The following is a 20,207-nucleotide window of genomic DNA, read 5'->3' on the forward strand; positions in this document are numbered from 1 at the left end:
TCTCCTCTATAGTCACAGGTCTCCTCTCTCTCTCTCTCTCGTCCTCTCTAGTCACAGGTCTCTCTCCTCCTCTCCTCTCTAGTCACAGGTCTCTCTCTCTCTCTCTCTCTCCCTCTATAGTCACAGGTCTCTCTCTCTCTCTCCTCTATAGTCACAGGTCTCTCTCTCTCTCTCTCTCCTCTATAGTCACAGGTCTCTCTCTCTCTCTCTCCTCTTAGTCACAGGTCTCTCTCTCTCTCTCTCTCTCCTCTATAGTCACAGGTCTCTCTCTCTCTCTCTCTCTCTCCTCTATAGTCACAGGTCTCTCTCTCTCTCTCTCTCTCTCTCCTCTATAGTCACAGGTCTCTCTCTCCTCTATAGTCACAGGTCTCTCGGTCTCTCTCTCTCTCTCCTCTATAGTCACAGGTCTCTCTCTCTCTCTCTCTCTCTCTCTCTCTCTCTCTCTCTCTCTCCTCTATAGTCACAGGTCTCTCTCTCTCTCTCTCTCTCTCTCCTCTATAGTCACAGGTCTCTCTCTCTCTCTCCCTCTCTCTCTCTCTCTCTCCCTCTCCTCTATAGTCACAGGTCTCTCTGCTCGTCTCTCTCTATAGTCACAGGTCCTCTCTCTCTGTCGTCTTCTATAGTCACAGGTCCATCTCTTTGCGTCTCCTCTATAGTCACAGGTCTCTCTGCCGTCTCCTCTATAGTCACAGGTCTCTCCCTCTCTCCCTCCCTCTCTCTCTCTCTCTCTCCTCTATAGTCACAGGCCTCTCTCTCTCTCCTCTCTCTCTCCCTCTCCTCTATAGTCACAGGTCTCTCTCTCTCTCTCTCTCTCTCCTCTATAGTCACAGGTCTCTCTCTCTCTCTCTCTCTCTCTCTCTCTCTCTCTCTCTCTCTCTCTCTCTCCTCTATAGTCACAGGTCTCTCTCTCTCTCTCTCTCTCCTCTATAGTCACAGGTCTCTCTGTGTCTTCTATAGTCACAGGTCTCTCTCTCTGTGTCTTCTATAGTCACAGGTCCATCTCTTTGCGTCTCCTCTATAGTCACAGGTCTCTCTGCGTCTCCTCTATAGTCACAGGTCTCTCTCTCTCTCTCTCCTCTCTCCTCTATAGTCACAGGACTCTCTCTCTCTCTCTCTCTCTCTCTCTCTCTCCTCTATAGTCACAGGTCTCTCTCTCTCTCTCTCTCTCTCCTCTATAGTCACAGGTCTCTCTCTCCCTCTCTCTCTCTCCTCTATAGTCACAGGTCTCTCTCTCTCTCTCTCTCTCCTCTATAGTCACAGGTCTCTCTCTCTCTCTCTCCTCTATAGTCACAGGTCTCTCTCTCTCTCTCTCTCTCTCTCCTCTATAGTCACAGGTCTCTCTCTCTCTCTCTCTCTCTCTCCTCTATAGTCACAGGTCTCTCTCTCTCTCTCTCTCTCTCTCCTCTATAGTCACAGGTCTCTCTCTCTCTCTCTCCTCTATAGTCACAGGTCTCTCTCTCTCTCTCTCTCCTCTCTAGTCACAGGTCTCTCTCTCTCTCCTCTCCTCTCTAGTCACAGGTCTCTCTCTCTCTCTCTCTCTCTCTCCTCTATAGTCACAGGTCTCTCTCTCTCTCTCTCTCTCTCCTCTATAGTCACAGGTCTCTCTCTCTCTCCTCTATAGTCACAGGTCTCTCTCTCCCTCTCTCTCTCTCTCTCCTCTATAGTCACAGGTCTCTCTCTCTCTCTCTCTCTCTTTCCTCTATAGTCACAGGTCTCTCTCTCTCTCTCTCTCTCTCTCTCCTCTATAGTCACAGTCTCTCTCTCTCTCTCTCTCTCTCTCTCTCCTCCTCTAGTCACAGGTCTCTCTCTCTCTCTCTCTCTCCTCTATAGTCACAGGTCTCTCTCTCTCTCCTCTATAGTCACAGGTCTCTCTCTCTCTCTCTCTCTCTCTCTCTCTCTCCTCTATAGTCACAGGTCCCTCTCTCTCTCTCTCTCTCTCTCTCTCTCTCTCTCTCTCTCTCTCTCTCTCTCTCTCTCTCTCTCTCTCTCTCCTCTATAGTCACAGGGGTGTCTCTCTCTCTCTCTCTCTCTCTCCTCTATAGTCACAGGTCTCTCTCTCCTCTATAGTCACAGGTCTCTCGGTCTCCTCTCTCTCCTCTATAGTCACAGGTCTCTCTCTCTCTCTCCTCTATAGTCACAGGTCTCTCTCTCTCTCTCTCTCTCTCCTCTATAGTCACAGGTCTCTCTCTCTCTCTCTCCTCTCTCTCCTCTCTCTCTCTCTCTCTCTCTCTCTCTCTCTCTCTCTCTCTCCTCTATAGTCACAGGTCTCTCTCTCTCTCTCTCTCTCTCTCTCCTCTATAGTCACAGGTCTCTCTCTCTCTCTCTCTCTCTCTCTCTCTCTCCTCTATAGTCACAGGTCTCTCTCTCTCTCCTCTAGTCACAGTCTCTCTCTCTCCTCTATAGTCACAGGTCCCTCTCCTCTCTCTCCTCTATAGTCACAGGTCTCTCTCTCTCTCTCTCCTCTATAGTCACAGGTCTCTCTCTCTCTCTCTCTCCTCTCTATAGTCACAGGTCTCTCTCTCTTCTTCTCTATAGTCACAGGTCTCTCTCTCTCTCCTCTATAGTCACAGGTCTCTCTCTCTCTCTCCTCTATAGTCACAGGTCTCTCTCTCTCTCTCTCTCTCCTCTATAGTCACAGGTCTCTCTCTCTCTCTCTCTCTCTCTCTTTCTCTCTCTCCTCTATAGTCACAGGTTCTCTCTCTCTCTCTCTCCTCTATAGTCACAGGTCTCTCTCTCTCTCTCTCTCTTCTCTCTCTCTCTCTCTCTCTCTCTCTCCTCTATAGTCACAGGTCTCTCTCTCTCTCCTCTATAGTCACAGGTCTCTCTCTCTCTCTCCTCTATAGTCACAGGTCTCTCTCTCTCTCTCTCCTCTATAGTCACAGGTCTTTCTCTCTCTCTCTCCTCTATAGTCACAGGTCTCTCTCTCTCTCTCTCTCCTCTATAGTCACAGGTCTCTCTCTCTCTCTCCTCTATAGTCACAGGTCTCTCTCTCTCTCTCTCTCTCCTCTATAGTCACAGGTCTCTCTCTCTCCTCTATAGTCACAGGTCTCTCTCTCTCTCTCTCTCTCTCTCTCTCTCTCTCCTCTATAGTCACAGGTCTCTCTCTCCTCTATAGTCACAGGTCTCTCTCTCTCTCCTCTATAGTCACAGGTCTCTCTCTCTCTCTCTCTCTCTCCTCTATAGTCACAGGTCTCTCTCTCTCTTTCTCCTCTCCTCTCCTGTCACAGGTCTCTCTCTCTCTCTCCTCTATAGTCACAGGTCTCTCTCTCTCTCTCTCTCATCTATAGTCACAGGTCTCTCTCTCTTCTCCTCTCCTCTATAGTCACAGGTCTTCTCTCTCTCTCTCTCTCTCTATAGTCACAGGTCTCTCTCTCTCTCTCTCCTCTATAGTCACAGGTCTCTCTGTGTCTTCTATAGTCACAGGTCTCTCTCTCTGTGTCTTCTATAGTCACAGGTCTCTCTCTCTCTCTCTCTCCTCTATAGTCACAGGTCTCTCTCTCTCTCTCTCCTCTATAGTCACAGGTCTCTCTCTCTCTCTCCTCTATAGTCACAGGTCTCTCTCTCTCTGTCTCTCTCCTCTATAGTCACAGGTCTCTCTCTCTCTCTCTCTCTCTCTCCCCTCTATAGTCACAGGTCTCTCTCTCTCTCTCTCTCTCTCCTCTATAGTCACAGGTCTCTCTCTCCTCTATAGTCACAGGTGTCTCTCTCTCTCTCTCTCTCCTCTAGTCACAGGTCTCTCTCTCTCTCTCTCTCTCTCTCTCTCTCCTCTATAGTCACAGGTCTCTCTCTCTCTCCTCTATAGTCACAGGTCCCTCTCTCTCTCTCTCTCTCTCTCCTCTATAGTCACAGGTCTCTCTCTCTCTCTCTCCTCTATAGTCACAGGTCTCTCTCTCTCTCTCTCTCCTCTATAGTCACAGGTCTCTCTCTCTCTCTCCTCTATAGTCACAGGTCTCTCTCTCTCTCTCTCCTCTATAGTCACAGGTCTCTCTCTCTCTCTCTCCTCTATAGTCACAGGTCTCTCTCTCTCTCTCTCCTCTATAGTCACAGGTCTCTCTCTCTCTCTCTCCTCTATAGTCACAGGTCTCTCCGTGTCTTCTATAGTCACAGGTCTCTCTCTCTCTCTCCTCTATAGTCACAGGTCTCTCTCTCTCCTCTCCTCTATAGTCACAGGTCTCTCTCTCTCTCTCTCCTCTATAGTCACAGGTCTTTCTCTCTCTCTCTCCTCTATAGTCACAGGTCTCTCTCTCTCTCTCTCCTCTATAGTCACAGGTCTCTCTGTGTCTTCTATAGTCCACAGGTCTCTCTCTCTCTCTCTCTCCTCTCTCCTCTATAGTCACAGGTCTCTCTCTCTCTCTCCTCTATAGTCACAGGTCTCTCTCTCTCTCTCCTCTATAGTCACAGGTCTCTCTCTCTCTCTCTCCTCTATAGTCACAGGTCTCTCTCTCTCTCTCTCTCCTCTATAGTCACAGGTCTCTCTCTCTCTCTCTCTCCTCTATAGTCACAGGTCTCTCTCTCTCTCTCCTCTATAGTCACAGGTCTCTCTCTCTCTCCTCTATAGTCACAGGTCTCTCTCTCTCTTCTCCTCTCCTCTATAGTCACAGGTCTCTCTCTCTCTTTTCTCCTCTCCTCTCCTGTCACAGGTCTCTCTCTCTCTCTCCTCTATAGTCACAGGTCTCTCTCTCTCTCTCCTCTATAGTCACAGGTCTCCTCTCTCTCTCTCTCTCTCCTCTATAGTCACAGGTCTCTCTCTCTCTCTCCTCTATAGTCACAGTCTCTCTCTCTCTTTTCTCCTCTCCTCTCCTGTCACAGGTCTCTCTCTCTCTCTTCTCTTCTCCTCTCCTCTATAGTCACAGGTCTCTCTCTCTCTCTCCTCTCCTCTATAGTCACAGGTCTCTCTCTCTTCTCCTCTCCTCTATAGTCACAGGTCTCTCTCTCTCTCTCTCTCCTCTAGTCACAGGTCTCTCTCTCTCTCTCTCTCTCTCTCCTCTATAGTCACAGGTCTCTCTCTCTCTCTCTCCTCTATAGTCACAGGTCCCTCTCTCTCTCTCTCTCCTCTATAGTCACAGGTCTCTCTCTCTCCTCTATAGTCACAGGTCTCTCTCTCTCTCTCTCTCTCCTCTATAGTCACAGGTCTCTCTCTCTCTCTCTCTCTCCTCTATAGTCACAGGTCTCTCTCTCTCTCTCTCTCCTCTATAGTCACAGGTCTCTCTCTCTCTCTCTCTCCTCTATAGTCACAGGTCTCTCTCTCTCTCTCCTCTATAGTCACAGGTCTCTCTCTCTCTCTCTCTCTCTCTCCTCTATAGTCACAGGTCTCTCTCTCTCTCTCTCCTCTATAGTCACAGGTCTCTCTCTCTCTCTCTCTCTCTCCTCTATAGTCACAGGTCTCTCTCTCTCTCTCTCTCTCTCCTCTATAGTCCACAGGTCCCTCTCTCTCTCTCTCTCTCTCTCTCTCTCTCTCTCTCTCTCTCTCTCTCTCTCTCTCTCTCCTCTATAGTCACAGGGGTGTCTCTCTCTCTCTCTCTCTCTCTCCTCTATAGTCCACAGGTCTCTCGGTCTCTCTCTCTCCTCTATAGTCACAGGTCTCTCTCTCTCTCTCTCCTCTATAGTCACAGGTCTCTCTCTCTCTCTCTCTCCTCTATAGTCACAGGTCTCTCTCTCTCTCTCTCTCTCTCTCTCTTCTATAGTCACAGGTCTCTCTCTCTCTCTCTCTCTCTCTCTCTCCTCTATAGTCACAGGTCTCTCTCTCTCTCTCTCTCTCTCTCTCTCTCCTCTATAGTCACAGGTCTCTCTCTCTCTCCTCTAGTCACATGTCTCTCTCTCTCCTCTATAGTCACAGGTCCCTCTCCCTCTCTCTCTCTCTCTCTCTCTCCTCTATAGTCACAGGTCCTCTCTCTCTCTCTCTCTCCTCTATAGTCACAGGTCTCTCTCTCTCTCTCTCTCCTCTCTATAGTCACAGGTCTCTCTCTCTCTCTTCTCTATAGTCACAGGTCTCTCTCTCTCTCTCTCCTCTATAGTCACAGGTCTCTCTCTCTCTCTCCTCTATAGTCACAGGTCTCTCTCTCTCTCTCTCTCTCTCTCCTCTATAGTCACAGGTCTCTCTCTCTCTCTCTCTTCTCTCTCTCCTCTATAGTCACAGGTTCTCTCTCTCTCTCTCTCCTCTATAGTCACAGGTTCTCTCTCTCTCTCTCTCTCTCTCTCTCTCTCTCTCTCCTCTATAGTCACAGGTCTCTCTCTCTCTCCTCTATAGTCACAGGTCTCTCTCTCTCTCTCCTCTATAGTCACAGGTCTCTCTCTCTCTCTCTCCTCTATAGTCACAGGTCTTTCTCTCTCTCTCTCCTCTATAGTCACAGGTCTCTCTCTCTCTCTCTCCTCTATAGTCACAGGTCTCTCTCTCTCTCTCCTCTATAGTCACAGGTCTCTCTCTCTCTCTCTCTCTCTCCTCTATAGTCACAGGTCTCTCTCTCTCCTCTATAGTCACAGGTCCTCTCTCTCTCTCTCTCTCTCTCTCTCTCCTCTATAGTCACAGGTCTCTCTCTCCTCTATAGTCACAGGTCTCTCTCTCTCTCCTCTATAGTCACAGGTCTCTCTCTCTCTCTCTCTCTCTCTCTCTCTCTCATCTATAGTCACAGGTCTCTCTCTTCTCCTCTCCTCTATAGTCACAGGTCTTTCTCTCTCTCTCTCTCTCCTCTATAGTCACAGGTCTCTCTCTCTCTCTCTCCTCTATAGTCACAGGTCTCTCTGTGTCTTCTATAGTCACAGGTCTCTCTCTCTGTGTCTTCTATAGTCACAGGTCTCTCTCTCTCTCTCTCTCCTCTATAGTCACAGGTCTCTCTCTCTCTCTCTCCTCTATAGTCACAGTCTCTCTCTCTCTCTCCTCTATAGTCACAGGTCTCTCTCTCTCTGTCTCTCTCCTCTATAGTCACAGGTCTCTCTCTCTCTCTCTCTCCCCTCTATAGTCACAGGTCTCTCTCTCTCTCTCTCTCTCCTCTATAGTCACAGGTCTCTCTCTCCTCTATAGTCACAGGTGTCTCTCTCTCTCTCTCCTCTAGTCACAGGTCTCTCTCTCTCTCTCTCTCTCTCTCTCCTCTATAGTCACAGGTCTCTCTCTCTCTCCTCTATAGTCACAGGTCCCTCTCTCTCTCTTCTATAGTCACAGGTCTCTCTCTCTCCTCTATAGTCACAGGTCTCTCTCTCTCTCTCTCTCCTCTATAGTCACAGGTCTCTCTCTCTCTCCTCTATAGTCACAGGTCTCTCTCTCTCTCTCCTCTATAGTCACAGGTCTCTCTCTCTCTCTCTCCTCTATAGTCACAGGTCTCTCTCTCTCTCTCTCTCCTCTATAGTCACAGGTCTCTCTCTCTCTCTCTCTCCTCTATAGTCACAGGTCTCTCCGTGTCTTCTATAGTCACAGGTCTCTCTCTCTCTCTCTCCTCTATAGTCACAGGTCTCTCTCTCTCCTCTCCTCTATAGTCACAGGTCTCTCTCTCTCTCTCTCCTCTATAGTCACAGGTCTTTCTCTCTCTCTCTCCTCTATAGTCACAGGTCTCTCTCTCTCTCTCTCCTCTATAGTCACAGGTCTCTCTGTGTCTTCTATAGTCACAGGTCTCTCTCTCTCTCTCTCTCTCCTCTATAGTCACAGGTCTCTCTCTCTCTCTCCTCTATAGTCACAGGTCTCTCTCTCTCTCTCTCCTCTATAGTCACAGGTCTCTCTCTCTCTCTCCTCTATAGTCACAGGTCTCTCTCTCTCTCTCTCTCCTCTATAGTCACAGGTCTCTCTCTCTCTCTCTCTCCTCTATAGTCACAGGTCTCTCTCTCTCTCCTCTATAGTCACAGGTCTCTCTCTCTCTCTCCTCTCCTCTATAGTCACAGGTCCTCTCTCTCTTTTCTCCTCTCCTCTCCTGTCACAGGTCTCTCTCTCTCTCTCCTCTATAGTCACAGGTCTCTCTCTCTCTCTCCTCTATAGTCACAGGTCTCTCTCTCTCTCTCTCCTCTATAGTCACAGGTCTCTCTCTCTCTTTTCTCCTCTCCTCTCCTGTCACAGGTCTCTCTCTCTTCTCTTCTCCTCTCCTCTATAGTCACAGGTCTCTCTCTCTTCTCCTCTCCTCTATAGTCACAGGTCTCTCTCTCTCCTCTAGTCACAGGTCTCTCTCTCTCTCTCTCTCTCTCTCTCTCTCTCTCTCTTCTATAGTCACAGGTCCCTCTCTCTCTCTCCTCTATAGTCACAGGTCTCTCTCTCTCCTCTATAGTCACAGGTCTCTCTCTCTCTCTCTCTCTCCTCTATAGTCACAGGTCTCTCTCTCTCTCTCTCTCCTCTATAGTCACAGGTCTCTCTCTCTCTCTCTCCTCTATAGTCACAGGTCTCTCTCTCTCTCTCTCCTCTATAGTCACAGGTCTCTCTCTCTCTCTCCTCTATAGTCACAGGTCTCTCTCTCTCTCTCTCTCCTCTATAGTCACAGGTCTCTCTCTCTCTCTCTCTCCTCTATAGTCACAGGTCTCTCTCTCTCCTCTATAGTCACAGGTCTCTCTCTCTCTCTCCTCTATAGTCACAGGTCTCTCTCTCTCTCTCTCTCCTCTATAGTCACAGGTCTCTCTCTCTCTCTCTCCTCTATAGTCACAGGTCTCTCTCTCTCTCTCCTCTATAGTCACAGGTCTCTCTCTCTCTCCTCTTTAGTCACAGGTCTCTCTCTCTCTCTCTCCTCTATAGTCACAGGTCTCTCTCTCTCTCTCTCTCCTCTATAGTCACAGGTCTCTCTCTCTCTCTCTCCTCTATATTCACAGGTCTCTCTCTCTCTCTCTCCTCTATAGTCACAGGTCTCTCTCTCTCTCTCTCCTCTATAGTCACAGGTCTCTCTCTCTCTCCTCTATAGTCACAGGTCTCTCTCTCTTCTCTTCTCCTCTCCTCTATAGTCACAGGTCTCTCTCTCTCTTCTCCTCTCCTCTATAGTCACAGGTCTCTCGCTCTCTCTTCTCCTCTCCTCTATAGTCACAGGTCTCTCTCTCTCTCTTCTCCTCTCCTCTATAGTCACAGGTCTCTCTCTCTCTCTCGATCTCCCTCTCCTCTATAGTCACAGGTCTCTCTCTCTCTCTCGATCTCCCTCTCCTCTATAGTCACAGGTCTCTCTCTCTTCTCCTCTCCTCTATAGTCACAGGTCTCTCTCTCTCGATCTCCCTCTCCTCTATAGTCACAGGTCTCTCTCACTCTTCTCCTCTCTCTCTCCTCTATAGTCACAGGTCTCTGTCTCTCTCTCTCCCTCCTCTATAGTCACAGGTCTCTCTCTCTCTCTTCTCCTCTATAGTCACAGGCCTCTCTCTCTCTCTCTTCTCTTCTCTCCTCTCCTCTCCTCTCCTCTCCTCTATAGTCACAGGTCTCTCTCTCTCTCTCTCTCTGCGTCTTCTCTCCGCTGTAGTGTCTTCTCTCTTTTTATTCTCCGGTCTCTTTCTTTCCAGATCGATGACCAGAGACGGACACACAACTACGATGAGTTTATCTGCGCATTCATCTCGATGTTGGCTCAGGAGGGTGAGTGTCCGGCCGGGGGTTGGAGTATTAGAGGGGTTGTCCAGCATCGGAGGTGAGCGGCGCTGATGATGCTGCACAAAGCCGCCGTAACTTTATCGGCTCCTCTCCCCTCCTGATGTAAACGTGTGTGGCCCCGGACATCCTTGAGTTTAGGAGTCCTGACACTAACACTCGTGTCTGCTCCTAGGGATGCTGGCCAGCCTGGTGGAGCAGAACATATCGGTGCGGAGACGGCAGGGGGTAAGCATCGGTCGTCTGCATAAACAGAGGAAGCCGGACCGGCGTAAACGCTCTCGCCCTTACAAGGCCAAGCGCCAGTGATTCGTCGGCCGTGTTAGGATGGTTCATGGTCCCCATCTTCACATCCACGTATATCCTGTATAGAGGCTGTTTTCTATCCTGTAGACTCAGATGACATTTTCCCTCTCCCCATGGACTGTATGACACTGGCTGGCTCCATCGCATCGTAATCCCCACGATCACACGAAGCGCCTCCCTGCGGTCACTCCATCATAGCTGGCGCTTTGCTTTCCCTTTGTGACGCAATAAATAGAAGAATTTGAGGGATATGCTGGGCGAGGACAGAGAACCATGGAGAAGGGGAGCGCGCAGCCGGCAGGAACGACGCCCGGCATCGTCACGGAATAACGCCCCTTTTAAAAGACAGAGCGAGGACTGCTCTGAATGCTGCCACGTGCTGAGACTGCCCACATTTATAGGTCTCAAGACAATCCCTTTAATCATTGCATACTGACAATTTTGGTAATTTTCTAACATATTTAGGCCCCGATTCATCATCTTTTTTTTTAGGTGTAACTTATGTTCATCATTAAATTTGCTTTTTTTTTTTTTTTTTTTTTTTTAAAGAAAACGTTGCTTGTTTTTTTTTCTTTTTTATGGGCGGTTTTACTTCTACAGCGATTTTGTCCTTATTAAGCATTTGCGCCTTTTGGAAACATTGCTGAATGTTGGTTCTCTGGCCGCGTGCGGGATCCGTCTGATTCCATCTTTGCGCAGTTACCGCCTTTCAAAGGATCTGATGACTTATTGTCCTAAAAAAACGCGTCTTTGATTTTGCACAAATCTCATGAACCGAGCGCTGGCTGAAGAACTTGGTGCAAAAAACATCGACCAATCAAGGTTTGTTACCAATGTATCTGGGATACACAATCCTCGGCACTGACACATTGTAACAAAGGTGATTGCATGAAAGACTACAACCTCCACTATTAGTAAGGTCATGTGCCCAGAAATGCTCACAGCTACTACTACTCCCAGCATTCTCCTGCAATGTGTTGGAGTTTGGTCAGGAATGACGACCATCAGACACGTGGCGGTCACTGGTGATGCTTTATACAGAGGATAGAAATTAGCTGGAGACGCCGGATCTGCTGCCCAGAGTGTAGAGTAGCTGGAGTTTCGTTACAGTTGCAGGATAGATTGTCCTCAGTAATCCAGGGCACAGATGAGGGCCACGCCACGCTTTATCCAGTGGGACTGGGGCTTGTGGGTGGGAAGCTCCACAGCGATGACGTAATTCGTGGAGTGTCCGGTGGTGGAGAGCGTTCCTAGGAAGAAGAATCCGCGATCAGTATGATAGGACGGCCGCCCGCAGCGGACAATCCGATAGCTCCCTCACCTGCTCTGGTCAGCGTCTTGTAAATTGGGCACAGGTACGTCCCGGAGACGGGCGGCCGGCGTTCAGCCACCGGGAGCAGCCAGATGACGGCCATTTCCGTGTAAAGGTCTTTGGGTCTGGACTCTGCCAGCTGCATCGTGGTCTTGTCCCAGCCGGCTCCTTCCAGATATAAACCGTAGATGTAGCATCCCTCCGAGGGGCGCTCTCGCAGCCCTGCCACTGTCTCCCCAAGGACCTGGAGCGGATACAAACAAGCGACAGATCGAAGTACTAAAATCGCATAAATACACCCAGGGGGCGTCCACCACGCACAGCATGGCGGAGGGACCAGTGCTCACATAAAGCTCAGATAAATAGTATGTGCACACAGGATGTTTTCACGGCCTCATCAGGAATCACTTTTTTCAACCACTTCAAAAATAATCTCTGTGATTGTGCCCTGAAATACAGTGCGGGTTCGGGTCCGTGTGATCATACCCTCATATACAGTACGGGTTCGGGTCCGTGTGATCGTACCCTCATATACAGTGCGGGTTCGGGTCAGTGTGATGGTACCCTCATATACAGTGCGGGTTCGGGTCCGTGTGATCGTACCCTCATATACAGTACGGGTTCGGGTCCGTGTGATCGTACCCTCATATACAGTGCGGGTTCGGGTCAGTGTGATGGTACCCTCATATACAGTGCAGGTTCGGGTCCGTGTGATCGTACCCTCATATACAGTGCAGGTTCGGGTCCGTGTGATCGTACCCTCATATACAGTACGGGTTCGGGTCCGTGTGATCGTACCCTCATATACAGTGCGGGTTCGGGTCAGTGTGATGGTACCCTCATATACAGTGCAGGTTCGGGTCAGTGTGATGGTACCCTCATATACAGTGCTGGTTCGGGTCCGTGTGATCGTACCCTCATATACAGTGCGGGTTCGGGTCAGTGTGATGGTACCCTCATATACAGTGCGGGTTCGGGTCCGTGTGATCGTACCCTCACATACAGTGCGGGTTCGGGTCCGTGTGATCGTACCCTCATATACAGTGCGGGTTCGGGTCTGTGTGATCGTACCCTCACACACAGTGCGGGTTCGGGTCCGTGTGATCGTACCCTCACATACAGTGCGGGTTCGGGTCCGTGTGATCGTACCCTCATATACAGTGCGGGTTCGGGTCTGTGTGATCGTACCCTCACACACAGTGCGGGTTCGGGTCAGTGTGATGGTACCCTCATATACAGTGCGGGTTCGGGTCAGTGTGATGGTACCCTCATATACAGTGCGGGTTCGGGTCCGTGTGATCGTACCCTCATATACAGTGCGGGTTCGGGTCAGTGTGATGGTACCCTCATATACAGTGCGGGTTCGGGTCCGTGTGATCGTACCCTCACATACAGTGCGGGTTCGGGTCCGTGTGATCGTACCCTCACATACAGTGCGGGTTCGGGTCTGTGTGATCGTACCCTCACACACAGTGCGGGTTCGGGTCCGTGTGATCGTACCCTCACATACAGTGCGGGTTCTGGTCCGTGTGATCGTACCCTCATATACAGTGCGGGTTCGGGTCTGTGTGATCGTACCCTCACACACAGTGCGGGTTCGGGTCCGTGTGATCGTACCCTCACACACAGTGCGGGTTCGGGTCCGTGTGATCCGTACCCTCACACACAGTGCGGGTTCGGGTCCGTGTGATCGTACCCTCATATACAGTACGGGTTCGGGTCCGTGTGATCGTACCCTCACATACAGTGCGGGTTGGGGTCCGTGTGATCGTACCCTCACATACAGTGCGGGTTCTGGTCAGTGTGATCGTACCCTCACATACAGTGCGGGTTCGGGTCCGTGTGATCGTACCCTCACACACAGTGCGGGTTCGGGTCCGTGTGATCGTACCCTCACACACAGTGCGGGTTCGGGTCAGTGTGATCGTACCCTCATATACAGTGCGGGTTCGGGCCCGTGTGATCGTACCCTCATATACAGTGCGGGTTCTGGTCAGTGTGATGGTACCCTCACATACAGTGCGGGTTCTGGTCCGTGTGATCGTACCCTCATACACAGTGTGGGTTCGGGTCCGTGTGATCGTACCCTCACATACAGTGCGGGTTCGGGTCTGTGTGATCGTACCCTCATATACAGTGCGGGTTCTGGTCAGTGTGATGGTACCCTCACATACAGTGCGGGTTCTGGTCCGTGTGATCGTACCCTCATACACAGTGTGGGTTCGGGTCCGTGTGATCGTACCCTCATACACAGTGCGGGTTCGGGTCCGTGTGATCGTACCCTCATACACAGTGCGGGTTCGGGTCAGTGTGATCGTACCCTCACATACAGTGCGGGTTCGGGTCCGTGTGATCGTACCCTCACATACAGTGCGGGTTCGGGTCCGTGTGATCGTACCCTCATATACAGTGCGGGTTCAGGTAAAGGTACCGTCACACTAGACGATATCGCTAGCGATCCGTGACGTTGCAGCGTCCTGGCTAGCGATAGCGTCCAGTGTGACAGGCAGCGATTAGGATCCTGCTGTGATGTCGCTGGTCGGGGAAGAAAGTCCAGAACTTTGTTTCGTCGCTGGATCTCCCGCTGACATCGCTGAATCGGCGTGAGAAGCAGAGCGCCGGGGACAGACAGCGGTAGGTAAGCATGTAGCGTTTGTTTTTTTTACTTTAACGATGGTAACCAGGGTAAACATCGGGTTACTAAGCGCGGCCCTGCGCTTAGTAACCCGATGTTTACCCTGGTTACCAGCATCGTTGGTCGCTGGAGAGCGGTCTGTGTGACAGCTCTCCAGCGACCAAACAGCGACGCTGCAGCGATCCGGATCGTTGTCGGTATCGCTGCAGCGTCGCTTAGTGTGACGGTACCTTAACAGCGGGTGTCAATCTCACCTTAAAATCAAAGGAGATTGTATCAATGGAAATCACATGTTTTCTTGCAAAATTCTGCAAAGTCCCAGTGAGGAACGCCTGCGGGAAAAACAGTCCGCTGATCCAGAAGGTGGCAGGGATCCCGTCTGTGATCCACTTCTGAATGAAATCCATTCTCTGCAGGAGATCTATGACCCAGGAGGCCAGCGGCTTCAGGGATGGATAAGCCTAAAACAAGAGTAGTGTTAACCTGAGCCGTCTAACACAGAGCGCTATGTCAACATGAGACAAGACACCCCGGGGGTGTGGATGTGAGACGTGAAGCCTCGGGAGCTGTAGATATGTGAGGTGACGCCCCTGAGGCTGTAGATATGTGAGGTGACTCCCGGGGGCTGTAGATATGTGAGGTGACACCCGGAGGCTGTAGATATGTGAAGTGACAGCTCGGAGGCTGTAGATATGTGAGGTGACTCCCGGGGGCTGTAGATATGTGAGGTGACTCCCGGGGGCTGTAGATATGTGAGGTGGCGCCTCGGAGGCTGTAGATATGTGAGGTGACGCCTCGGAGGCTGTAGATATGTGAGGTGACTCCCGGAGGCTGTAGATATGTGAGGTGACGCCTCGGAGGCTGTAGATATGTGAGGTGACGCCTCGGAGGCTGTAGATATGTGAGGTGACTCCCGGGGGCTGTAGATATGTGAGGTGACTCCCGGGGGCTGTAGATATGTGAGGTGACGCCTCGGAGGCTGTAGATATGTGAGGTGACGCCTCGGAGGCTGTAGATATGTGAGGTGACTCCCGGGGGCTGTAGATATGTGAGGTGACTCCCGGGGGCTGTAGATATGTGAGGTGACACCCGGAGGCTGTAGATATGTGAGGTGACTCCCGGAGGCTGTAGATATGTGAGGTGACTCCCGGAGGCTGTAGATATGTGAGGTGACGCCCCGGAGGCTGTAGATATGTGAGGTGACGCCCCGGAGGCTGTAGATATGTGAGGTGACGCCCGGAGGCTGTAGATATGTGAGGTGACAGCTCGGAGGCTGTAGATATGTGAGGTGACTCCCGGAGGCTGTAGATATGTGAGGTGCCTCCCAGGGGCTGTAGATATGTGAGGTGACTCCCGGAGGCTGTAGATATGTGAGGTGACTCCCGGAGGCTGTAGATATGTGAGGTGACAGCTCGGAGGCTGTAGATATGTGAGGTGACTCCCGGAGGCTGTAGATATGTGAGGTGACGCCCCGGAGGCTGTAGATATGTGAGGTGACGCCCGGAGGCTGTAGATATGTGAGGTGACAGCTCGGAGGCTGTAGATATGTGAGGTGACTCCCGGAGGCTGTAGATATGTGAGGTGACGCCTCGGAGGCTGTAGATATGTGAGGTGACAGCTCGGAGGCTGTAGATATGTGAGGTGACTCCCGGGGGCTGTAGATATGTGAGGTGACGCCCCGGAGGCTGTAGATATGTGAGGTGACGCCCCGGAGGCTGTAGATATGTGAGGTGACTCCCGGGGGCTATAGATATGTGAGGTGACGCCCCGGAGGCTGTAGATATGTGAGGTGACTCCCGGGGGCTATAGATATGTGAGGTGACGCCCCGGAGGCTGTAGATATGTGAGGTGACTCCCGGAAGCTGTAGATATGTGAGGTGACTCCCGGGGGCTATAGATATGTGAGGTGACGCCCCTGAGGCTGTAGATATGTGAGGTGACTCCCGGAGGCTGTAGATATGTGAGGTGACGCCCCGGAGGCTGTAGATATGTGAGGTGACGCCCGGAGGCTGTAGATATGTGAGGTGACAGCTCGGAGGCTGTAGATATGTGAGGTGACTCCCGGAGGCTGTAGATATGTGAGGTGACGCCCCGGAGGCTGTAGATATGTGAGGTGACTCCCGGGGGCTATAGATATGTGAGGTGACGCCCAGGAGGCTGTAGATATGTGAGGTGACGCCCGGGGGGCTGTAGGTAGGAGTCGGACACTCACCTTTGCTCTCCAGAGTTCTGGCACTGCGTTATTATACAGACTGTTTGACATCAGCTCCAGCTGTGAGGACATCACCACTTGGCCCTTCATGGCCTTCAGCAGATCTCTCAGTGTCTGGAAGAGGGTGCCGAGGAGCCGGTTGTACCTGAGGGGACAGGAGACAGTGATGTATCTGCATTATTCCACCGCAGGGGTCTCGCCGCTCGCCCGGCCCTCACCGTATGACTTCTTGCACCAGTACGGTGTTCATGGACTCCTGGTACAGGACCGGATACTTGGCCATCACGTCCGGCACGGAGATGAGCTGAGGAATCTTCTTCAGAATCCCTTCAGCGATTTCTTCCACCATCTACAGAAACGAGCAGTAATATTAACCCTCCATCCCGTAAGTCCCCCTGTGCTTGACCGTGGTGGTACTCGCCTCATCGCGGCTGCCCCCTGTACTCTGTGTCCGTGGCTGCAGCGTCACCAGAGATCCTAAGAGGGAGAAGCTTTCATTCTGCGCAAACGTGATGTTTGCGTTTTCATGGAGCCCAAACAATTCCGTCATGTCATTGAGAGGAAGAGAGCGGATGTACTGCAGGTAACCCTGAGAGCGGAGGAAGAAGAGGAGGAGGAAGAGGGTCACAATGTAAAAGCACAGACCGCACCGCCAGGCCGGCACCTAATGTACAGCACCGTCCCTGCTCCCGCACGGTCCTGGCTGTGGACTGCTGCATACAAGGCCTTCACAGCAGTTCTGCATCAACCCCGCCGCGTCCTGGAGTTCCCCTTTAAGGATATGGATCTTCAGGGACAGTTATTTTACTTAAATACATGCATTTTGTATTGTTGCACATTTTGGATTTTACAGGTTATTTACCTGCATATTGGTAGCTGCAGAATGAGTTACCAGAGAATATGTCAGTGAGCTCGGTCAGAGTTCGTAACTCTTACCTGACTTGCGCTGAACTCCTATGTGCTGATTTATAACCAGGGACCACATCAAAGTTCAGCTGATCATTCGTGTGGTCGTAGATCAGCAGAGAGGCGAATAGAGAAATACGTAAAAGTGTTACCATCTCCCTATCTGGATGAGCTCACTGACTGATTCTCATTGAACTCGTCCTGCAGCCAGTAATATGCAGGGAACCAAACAGCCTGTAAAATCCAAAATGTGCAAAATTGTTAATAAAACTGAAATCCATGTTTTCTTAAACCTGTCCCTGACGGCAGCTGTATCCTCTCAGGGCTAATATGAATCGTGTTCTGAAATCTGGCCATGTCAGTGATCAGAGTATCTGCACAGACGCAGCATCAGCAGAGCACAGGAGTATATGGCGCAGGCGGTAAGGATGGGTCACATATATCTACGTATGGCGGCATCGATGCAAACAAGCAGGACGGATCCTCACGTTCAGGTCGTAGGCCGGGCTTATCTGACCATACACCCCGGACTCGGAGAACTTGTGCCCGTCTTCTAGAACCGGGGGCTGGTAGAAGTCCTGCAGGATGTTCAGGAGGCAGCGTCTGTCCCAGTCGTCGGTGACACGGCCGCCGTAGTTGATCTCCCCGGCCGTGTAACGCAGGACCTGCCGGAGGAGCACAGATGTCACCTGTGTTCCTGGGTCTGTGATGCCGCTTACAGGCAATGGCCCCGTACAGCCGCACCTTGTAGGGGACGTCGGTGTATTCCTCCAGGAACATCCGCAGCTGAGAAATGCAAATTCGGAGATCTCCGTCTGTGAATTCATAGGGGATATTAAACCCCAATGGTCCAAACTTTCGCCTTTCGAGGATGCTCCCATGGAAGAGGCAGAGAGACAGCAGCAGCGCCTTGAATTCAGGAGCCTGAGGAGAGAAACGGGTGCAGAAAATGAGATGGAAGTTCATGAAGAGACTTGTCCTATGGAAGAGGCGGTAAAAATCATCCTGGAAGCTCCGACATCCCCGATAGCACAGACAGAACTTACACGGCAGATCCTGCTAAAGCCTGGGACTCACAACTCCAGCGGGGCGCAGGACGGGGGCACTCGGCGCGGCAGATGATACCCACCTTCCTGCACTCGCTGAGCTCCGCGTCGCTCAGACTCAGGTAGGTGCGCAGGAGATTTGCTTTCACGCCTCGCGGAGGCTCAATGGTGAGTTTAGAGCCGTTCTGCAGGATGGATACTGGGAACTGGTTACTGGGCATACTGGTAAGCCAAAGCCTAAAGTCCCGGTGAACCTAAAGGAACAAGCAGCCATGACACAGGGGCATCACAGAATGTGGGGGATGAGCTGGGGCAAGTACCCACCTTATCTGGGTCTATACTCTCTATTAGTCTTTCTAACGAGGGCATCCAACTCGGGGCAAGGTGGCAATTTTGGAAAAACACCCACTTTCCACGCTCCATAGCATTACGCATCATGGCTTCAGCCCGAGGACCCTGTAGATAGAAAAATGGGAATCTCCAGGAATGACAATGGAGCTGAGGGGAGCCCGGACCCCAGGAAGGTGTGGTGGCAGGGTGGGTGGCTGTGAGGGTGGTACACACCTGACCCTGACCCAGTGATATCGCAGTTAGCTTCTTGGAAAATCTCATCTCCTCTGCAAATTTGTAGAGATCGGCGGCCGGGTCGGTGCCGGGCGATAAGATGAAGATCAGCGGAGTCACCGGAGATGACTGGCGGTACACGGCTCCCAGGTCCGAAGTCTGGAATCAAGCATGAAAATGACAAATCCAGTGCTGGGCAACACTACATCCCCCCGGGCCGGCTGGCTCCACTCACCTGGGGCTCAATGAAGCGCTGGCCCAGCTGCTGGCAGACGTAGTCCTGCATGGCGTTGGTCACTTTGTCGCCCCGTAGACATCGCAAAATCAGCAGCTTTTGGAAGGAATCTAATTTCTGGTCCAATTCACCAGGAAGACCTTCCCTGAAAATCAGCAGAGTACAGGTCATGGGCCGGCCAGGGCATAGTACCACCAAGGACGCCAGCAGTCACACACAGGATGGCGGTCATGCTCACCGCTGCGGCTCGGCGCTGTCACAGATCCGTCTGTATTCCTCACGGTGGAGAAGGATTTGCTCTTTGATGCTACTGAAGTTGCTGAGTGTGCTCAAGGCCTGGATGTCCCGCCATGCTCGCTCGGACAGCCATTCCGCACACTGGTTGTCAGCCAGCGTGGGTGCCGTGCCGCCGGACAGCAAGAAGCGCCATTCTTCCTGTATGCATAAAAGTATCGGGATCAGTGGTTACAGGTGATGACTCCTCTATGGGCCCTGGAAAGACCACTGACATGCCACCTATGTCCCCATAGTGGCTGGCGCACGTTCATCAGGGGCACGATCACTCAATTATCTCCCACGAGCACTGATGTGACTAAGGCTTTGATTCGCGACGTGCAGCGATGGTGATTTATACCTCCAGTGCTCGAGCTCTGTGCCGACAGCCCAAGGATTTCTCTCTGCCAGGTCCCCTTACTCTACAGCGCCCTGACACCGAGGATGGCACCCTGACAACGAGGATGGCACCCTGACATGGAGGATGGCACCCTGACATTGATAGCACCTCGACGAGGATGGCGACCTGACACCAAGGATGGCGCCCTGACAAGGAGGATGGCACCCTGACATTGAGGATGGCACCTCGATGAGGATGGTGCCCTAACGAAGATGGCGCCCTGACAACGAGGATGGCACCCTGACACTGAGGAGGGCACCCTGACATTGAGGATGGTGCCCTGACATGGAGGATGGCGCCCTGACGAGGATGGCACCCCGACATTGAGGATGGCACCTTGACATTGAGGATGGTGCCCTGACGAAGATGGCGCCCTGACACTGAGGATGGCACCCTGGCATTGAGGATGGCGCCCTGACACCGAGAATGGCGCCCTGACAACGAGGATGGCACCCTGACATTGAGGATAAGGATAGCGCCCTGACATTGAGGATGGCACCCTGACACCGAGGATGGCAGCCTGACACCGAGAATGGCGCCCTGACATCCAGAATGGCACCCTGACATCCACTATGGTGTCGTGATGCTGAGGATAAAGCCCTGACATCGAGGATGGCACACTGACGCTGAGGATAACGCCCTGACACCGAGGATGGCGCCCTGACGCTGAGGATAACGCCCTGACACCGAGGATGGCGCCCTGACGCTGAGGATAATGCCCTGACATTGAAGATGGCGCCCTGACGCTGAGGATAACACCCTGACATCGAGGATGGCGCCAGGACGCTG

At 51.8% G+C, this 20,207-nt stretch overlaps 2 protein-coding genes across 2 annotated transcripts in view; one reads left to right on the forward strand and one right to left on the reverse strand.

Annotated features, from left to right (window-relative positions):
- The window catches only part of BAP1 (BRCA1 associated deubiquitinase 1), a 25,393-nt gene extending 15,021 nt beyond the window's left edge, over positions 1 to 10,372 (forward strand). The window contains exons 16-17 of the mRNA XM_069736096.1: positions 9,445 to 9,517; positions 9,705 to 10,372. Coding sequence (XP_069592197.1) covers positions 9,445 to 9,517; positions 9,705 to 9,838 — 207 coding nt within the window. The 3' untranslated portion in view covers positions 9,839 to 10,372. The remainder of the gene's footprint in view (positions 1 to 9,444; positions 9,518 to 9,704) is intronic.
- Positions 10,373 to 10,853: 481 nt separating this feature from the next.
- DNAH1 (dynein axonemal heavy chain 1) overlaps positions 10,854 to 20,207 on the reverse strand; it is a 68,773-nt gene continuing 59,419 nt past the window's right edge. The window contains exons 65-77 of the mRNA XM_069736088.1: positions 18,984 to 19,180; positions 18,746 to 18,890; positions 18,511 to 18,669; positions 18,271 to 18,402; positions 18,030 to 18,200; positions 17,645 to 17,824; positions 17,389 to 17,565; positions 16,416 to 16,583; positions 16,213 to 16,343; positions 15,995 to 16,139; positions 14,037 to 14,243; positions 11,157 to 11,391; positions 10,854 to 11,085 (exon numbers count right to left, since the gene is read on the reverse strand). Of these exons, the coding sequence (XP_069592189.1) occupies positions 10,964 to 11,085; positions 11,157 to 11,391; positions 14,037 to 14,243; positions 15,995 to 16,139; positions 16,213 to 16,343; positions 16,416 to 16,583; positions 17,389 to 17,565; positions 17,645 to 17,824; positions 18,030 to 18,200; positions 18,271 to 18,402; positions 18,511 to 18,669; positions 18,746 to 18,890; positions 18,984 to 19,180 (2,169 nt within the window). The 3' untranslated portion in view covers positions 10,854 to 10,963. The remainder of the gene's footprint in view (positions 11,086 to 11,156; positions 11,392 to 14,036; positions 14,244 to 15,994; positions 16,140 to 16,212; positions 16,344 to 16,415; positions 16,584 to 17,388; positions 17,566 to 17,644; positions 17,825 to 18,029; positions 18,201 to 18,270; positions 18,403 to 18,510; positions 18,670 to 18,745; positions 18,891 to 18,983; positions 19,181 to 20,207) is intronic.

This window comes from Ranitomeya imitator, chromosome 8 (assembly GCF_032444005.1).
Source record: "Ranitomeya imitator isolate aRanImi1 chromosome 8, aRanImi1.pri, whole genome shotgun sequence".
NCBI lineage: Eukaryota > Metazoa > Chordata > Amphibia > Anura > Dendrobatidae > Ranitomeya > Ranitomeya imitator.